Source organism: Stigmatopora argus, chromosome 8, assembly GCF_051989625.1.
Source record: "Stigmatopora argus isolate UIUO_Sarg chromosome 8, RoL_Sarg_1.0, whole genome shotgun sequence".
NCBI classification, from domain to species: domain Eukaryota; kingdom Metazoa; phylum Chordata; class Actinopteri; order Syngnathiformes; family Syngnathidae; genus Stigmatopora; species Stigmatopora argus.
The window spans coordinates 4,438,886-4,445,325 of NC_135394.1; the positions used below are offsets into that span (position 1 = coordinate 4,438,886).

A 6,440-nucleotide genomic window follows, 5' to 3' on the forward strand; every position below is an offset into this window, starting at 1 on the left:
TTTATGTCTAAAATGTATGTATATATATATATATATATATATATATATATATATATATATATATATATATATATATATATATATATATATATATATATATACACATATACATATATATATATATATATATATATATATATATATATATATATATATATATTTATACATATATATATATATATATACATACATTTTAGATAAATATATAAAATGGGTCAAAATGCCCAACATCATAGAAGATGGATGAGTGGGCCAAAAACAGTCAATGAAAAAGGTTTCATCCAGCATTCATACCATTTATTTTTTTTGTCAAAAAGCACAAACATAAAAAAGGAATATTTTATAAGGCATTTTTTTTGTTTTTACATCAGTTTGGTATGTTTCCTTAACTCCTCACCCAGCAACTAGAAATACATGAAGCAGAAGCTGTGTCGTTCTGCTCATGTCAAAACAGCCTTATACTGCATTAGAAATTGCATCTAGCATGTTGAGATGCATAACCACTTTGATGACATGACTAACCTATTATGACTCCATTTGTAAGAATGAAAATAAAGTCAAGTGTAGCGACGCTTTGGTGGAACAATGAGGAAGCTTTAAGCATCAGTGATTGGAAATATGCAGAGTAATGCAAAACTGTAGAGGGAATGCAATGCTGCCTCAAAAAAGGGTTGCTTCACTTCAATCGTTGTATTTTCTGTCCATGGTACCTTGCCGTCTCCTACACAAATGCTTCTAAGTCATTCTTGTGAAAAGACAGGTTATATAATTGCTTCGTTTGGCAACTCTGCCTCATAAGGCAGACAACACAAAATGCTGGGGATAATAATGTAAATAAATGACAAATTGATGTGCATTGTATTTGAATTTAAAGAACACAAAATATACAAGAACATCAATAGGACAAAGCCCCTATTATTATTATTTTTTTCCTTAAATTGACAATTTGCCTAAGTGCTTACACACGCAGGTCAAAATATTAATCACCTATTGGTCTCTTTCTCTCTCTCAAACAGCACGAATGCTGATTTTGTTCAAAATGCTTTCAAACATTTCAATGAAGTTGAAATTTGGTCATGAGGTGGCTATAACATGAAAAATAAAGAACATATTTTTGTTGAAAGATGTAAAAGAACTATTGAGGGTCGTTACTCCCAGTTAAAGAACTCCCAAAACACAAATGGGGTGAAGGGGGGAATACGTGTGCACTTTGTGACAATGATGATTTTGAGCACGTGGATAAATGTTCCAATTTCTGATAGAACCTAATGTGACGCAGATAAGATTTAGTCGACCGATTTGATCCGACACAATCCTATCCGTTTCACTCATCTGGTTTTCCATGTAGTCCATTTTGTATTGTTTTTTTTTTTTAAACATGTGCTCCGCATTTAGACTGTCTTTCTGGCCGTCAGCACTCGCACGATGCTGCCCACTCCACCGGCGGCCAGCGCCTGAAAATATACACAAAACGATTCTTCACTTAACAAGAGTCAACAGACATCTTGGATTGAATTACCGTAATTTTCAGATTATAAACTGCTCCAGAAAAAAAGGGGATTTGAACAATAACTTTAATCCACTATCAAAATACTAAATCCATTAGTTGTAGATTTAATACTATATGTACATAGATCATTTTTTCCCTCAGGTATAATTAATTAGATTAAGAAATAGCCCTCTTTAATTGGCAATTTCTCTATTATTTGTGGATGGATCTAAATGCAATTGAGTATAGCTATTTTCTAGGCGTGTATACACTTCGATTATTGGTTTGTATCAGGCCTAAATAAAAATGAATTGCAGACTTATTGTTGCCTGTATGGTAGCAGTTGGCCAGTAGACGGCATGTGCTTGGTGGAAGAGTAAAGGGAAAATTATTAGTATCCTACGCGTATTACATTCCCTCAAAACTGCTAACAACACAAGTGTTCAGGTGGTAATACTCAAGTTTCCATTTAGTACAGTAATCCCTCGATTATCGCGTCTTCACTTCTCGTGAAGTCACTACTTCTCGATTTTTCCCCGCTATTAATTACTTTAAAAAATATGTATACATTTATTTATTTTTTTTAAGTTCATAAAAATGTGAAAATCAACGCTGAAACTCGTAAGCGAAAGCCAAACTTGCTACTAGGACTCAGCAGTGAAGAAAAAGTTATAATAGGGGTGACCCTACGTCGCAATTTTTCGATTATCGCGGCCATGTCTGGTCCACATTAACCGCGATATTCGAGGGATTACTGTATCTCTGTTTCCACAGCCTGTCATACAGATAATAGTTACAGATGAACGTACCGTATTTTCCGCACTATAAGGCGCACCTTAATTTTTTTCGAAACCCGACCGTGCCCTTTATAATCCGGTGCACTTTATATATGGATTAAGATTGACCCGCAACAGTCTCGCAACTACAGTAAGAAGCCCCGACTCTATTTCCGGTTCGCAGTGAATGCTGGGATTTTCAGTTCTTTTCTCAACCGAATACGGCGGCCGTTATTTACTACGGTGGATTTACAAAAGAACACTGCCGCTACATGTTAACGCCAAAGGAGCATAAAGATAGACTGCGAACTATAAATTTATATATATATATATATATATATATAATATATGGATCAATATTGAGCCGCAACAGGATACGTAGTTCTACCGAATATGGCGGCCGTCATTTACGAATTGGATTTACAAAAGAACTCCTGCCGCTAGATGTTGGCATCAACAGAGCTTTCGAAGCTAGACTGCGAATGCGTGGGAGCAGTGGATGACTGAAGGCGAGCATACGTTCACCAAGACCAAGAGACAGCGCTGGGCGACATACGCCACTATCTGCCAGTGGATCGTGAATGCCTGGGCTGATATATCAGTTTCAACAGTGGTTCGAGCTTTCGGAAAGGCAGGAATTGTCACTCAGCTGCCAGACAACCAAAGCGATTCGGACTCGATTAATGACAACTTTGATGGGACGGAGCCTGGCGTTTTGGATGCCGCATTCGCCCAGCTGTTCAATTCGGACACTGAAGACCAAGAATTTGAGGGATTCAAAAGATGAGGAATGAACTGATAAAGTGAGCTTTAAGTATTTCTTTTGTGTGTTTACAGTTGAACAAGGTTGGTCATATTGTGAATATGGATGTCTATAGTTGAATGTTATGTGCCTGGGTCACCCGCATGAACAACACTGAGTTCTTATTTGAGTTATTAATGTTATTGCTATTGCTTTGCACTATTACAAGTGTTACGATGTTGTGATTGCACTAACATTTAATGTACCGTAGAAGCATCAGAATGTTTTTACGTGTTTATTGAATGGAGAAGTTCCCCTCCACTGTGATATAAATGTTGCACTAATTATACCTGTTATACCTTGCTGCTGTTAAAAGATAAACACTAGTACTTTACTTCGGAGAAAATAATAAAACATTATTGACTAATTTTGAGAGTGAATGGAGTTATCAGAAAGCTGTTTTGTGTTCTGTTAATAAAGTTTTACTATCCTATCTGACTGTTTTGTTGACATTCCCTTTAGCGCAGCACCATCTGGTGGATGCATAACGTAACCGCAGCTATTGGTGCGCCTTATAATGCAGTGCCTTAAAATGGGGGTGTCTTATGTGAAGAACAAATTTTAAAATATATCATTCATTGAAGGTGCGTCTTATAGTGCAGAAAATACGGTAATTTGATTTATATGAATTCAAAAGTTGTAGAAATTGGATGTATAATACTTTTAGTGAGCCGGGCAATCATACTCCATCTAAAAATGTTCTAATTTTTTTGAGTGGAAATGTACCTTTTCATGCCACTGTAGGAGGACAGCGCTGCTGTTTTCCGATGGTCTCTCAAAGCCTTTGTAAATGTATTTCATCAGCAGGTCAACGCCGTTTTTGTCCAGTGACTGAACTGCTTTCTCGATGTCGCTGCTCTTGAACGCGCTGAGCACTTTCAGCACTAAATTCTCCGCGCGGTCCTAATGACAAATAGGGCACAAGTGGGACAAATGCAAACACTAAGCCTGGATGCCAAAATGAAGAGGAGAACCAAAACCCACCTTGACGTTCTGATTCTTGGTGTTGATTGGTGGGTTCTTCAGAACAGCTTGGAGAGCTGCCATGTTGTCACCTGTGCAGGGTCTAAATTAAGGATGACATACTTACAAGCCAAATGAGCCTGCAACGCATGATAGATGTTTTTTTGTTGTTGTTGTAAATTAAATCGTTATACTAGTTTCTATTAGATTGGAAGTAAAAAGGCCAAACATCTAAATAAAAGCAACGAATCTTTCCTCTGATAGGCGGAAATGTGTGGTGGGTGGGGCTTAGCCCTTTTACAATAAGGAAGTGCCGCACTTTCAATACCTTATATGGTCTTTCATCCAAACATTAGCTGACGCTTTGCAATGTAGCAACAATTTGGACCGCGTAGAAAAGCACCAGCGTTATTATTTACGCACAAAACAGTCTTTTTTTTAAATAGTAGTCACTCGCTTTTTGAGAATGAATGGTTTAAAGGCAATGGGGAGGAAACTGGCTTCAGCTGGGTCAGAAATCCCTGGAATGTGACTATCAGGCAAGTCTGGGCAGTGAATGGCCTCATTCGTAGACGCCCAAACCGGAAGAAACGGAACCAGCTCCCTTAACGCGACCAAAGCGAATTTCGAATATATTTTACAGTGAAATAGAAGCAAAGTATTTCGACATTCTGCTTTACATGTTAAAAAAAAGCGGGATAATACAAGAAAAGGATATTGTCTGACGAGGGAGTCCACCTCCGCCTCGTCGGGACCCAGCTGGTTCTCCGCTCCGTCCTCTTCATCTACAAATTTGTTCTCGTCGTATTCATCCACGTCCACTCGCCTAAAGCGGGCAGACATAACGTTCTTCGACATTTCGCTAATGGAAGTGAAGGGGCGATTTTCTGGATTATCAAAGAGCGCTAATGTGGAAGCTTAATTTCCGGCCTTTTCGCAATCAACTGTCAAGCAGGAAGCCTCCTGACAAACTCTCCTTCTTTGTGTGGCTTTTGGTTCCGCATTGTACACAGTTGCCCCTTGTGGCCAATGTCTCGAACTGCAAGCAGTCCTCACAGTGACCGCACGAGAGCGCTCACACCTTGCAGATGTGTCATAAAAATAATCAACCTTTACCTTTATAATTAGGCAGATATAAGTTCAAAATATAGATTCAAAAGACAATCGTAGAAATAAGGACGGATCCAACAGCATGTTGTAGAAATCGTCATCATTGGGGGAGACCTTGAAGAGGTTGCCAGCATCATTGTGATTTTAAAATTATTGGCTATAAAGCAATATATATATTGCGTTGTTCAGCATCTCACTACAAATATTAATATATATTTTAAAGAGTAAGAAATCAATTTCAACGACAGATTAACACAATTCATTTAAATTTATTCACAAAATATAACCTTTATGATCCACAAAGTCAAGTGGGATACAACCAGATCTTTAACCATTGAAAACCGTTGTAATTTTTTCAATAAAGCATGCATCGTTAATGACTAATGAAATATTAGGGTCATTTGTTGGATAATTGAAGTGCAAATCATGTGTCAATATAAAATTAATTGATCAGCCTTTCACCCAAAGTCAACTGGTATAGGCTCCAGCACCCCGGAACCCTGACGAGGATTAGCGGTGTTCGTTCGGTGTTCATTCATTTTCAGAACCACTTTATCTTCACTAGGGTCGCGGGGGTGCCGGAGCCTATCCCAGCTGACTTCAGGCGCGAGGCGGGGGACACCCTGAATTGGTGGCCAGCCAATCGTAGGGCACGAGGGGACAAACAACCATTCACACTCACACTCATATCTAAGGGCAATTTCAAGTGTCCAATCAGCCTACCATGTATGTTTTTGTAATAGGGAGGAAACCGCAGTACCCGGAGAAAACCCACAAACTCCACACAGGTGACCTGAATTTGAACCCAGGACCTCAGAACTGTGAGGCCAACACGCTAACCACTCAACCACCGGTCCGCTCTGTTGGAAATGAATAAATGAATGAATAAGTATATACATAGTCTATATACACCGACACAAACACACACACCATCATTAAATACGACAGGGCCCTGCTTGGAGGTTTATCTGCCATCATGTAAACAAATGAGCCATACAGTACATCCTTTTGGTTGAACACAGTTGCATGTTTATGGTTGACCTATGCTTCTAAGGAAGGGCTGTTGAGAGACGCTGATTCACCGTGTGCAATTCCGGATGGAATTTTTTTTTCTCATAGCAAGCGGGTGGTCATTGGTGATTCCTGAAAGCTCTACGTCAGCACAGATTTGAGGATTTTCCTACTCTGAGTGAAAGTGTGTTTGTCAGAGCGGGAAGTGGGGGATTTTTTCCATGCAGAAACCTCAGCTGCATGAACGTTCAAGAACTCAAAAGATATTTGATATGAACACAAAAGCCAC

General features: G+C 38.8%; 1 protein-coding gene across 1 annotated transcript; it reads right to left on the reverse strand.

Moving 5' to 3' along the window:
- Positions 1-275: 275 nt before the first annotated feature.
- arpc5b (actin related protein 2/3 complex, subunit 5B) lies at positions 276-5,020 on the reverse strand. Its single transcript, XM_077607819.1, has 4 exons — positions 4,748-5,020; positions 4,052-4,123; positions 3,794-3,970; positions 276-1,454 (listed from the first exon to the last, which is right to left on the reverse strand). The coding sequence occupies exons 1-4, from the start codon at positions 4,886-4,888 to the stop codon at positions 1,392-1,394; spliced, it is 453 nt and encodes a 150-aa protein (XP_077463945.1). The 5' UTR covers positions 4,889-5,020; the 3' UTR covers positions 276-1,391.
- Between the last annotated feature and the right edge of the window lie 1,420 nt (positions 5,021-6,440).

What these genes read in the sequence shown, in the direction of transcription:
- arpc5b (XM_077607819.1), bottom strand. Translation starts at nt 4,888, where the DNA reads ATGTCGAAGAACGTTATGTCTGCCCGCTTTAGGCGAGTGGACGTGGAT. An exon ending in CCAAGAATCAGAACGTCAAG is followed by an intron (nt 3,971 to 4,051) that starts GTGGGTTTTGGT and finishes ATTTGTCATTAG; the next exon opens with GACCGCGCGGAGAATTTAGT. An exon ending in TCCTACAGTGGCATGAAAAG is followed by an intron (nt 1,455 to 3,793) that starts GTACATTTCCAC and finishes GTATATTTTCAG; the next exon opens with GCGCTGGCCGCCGGTGGAGT.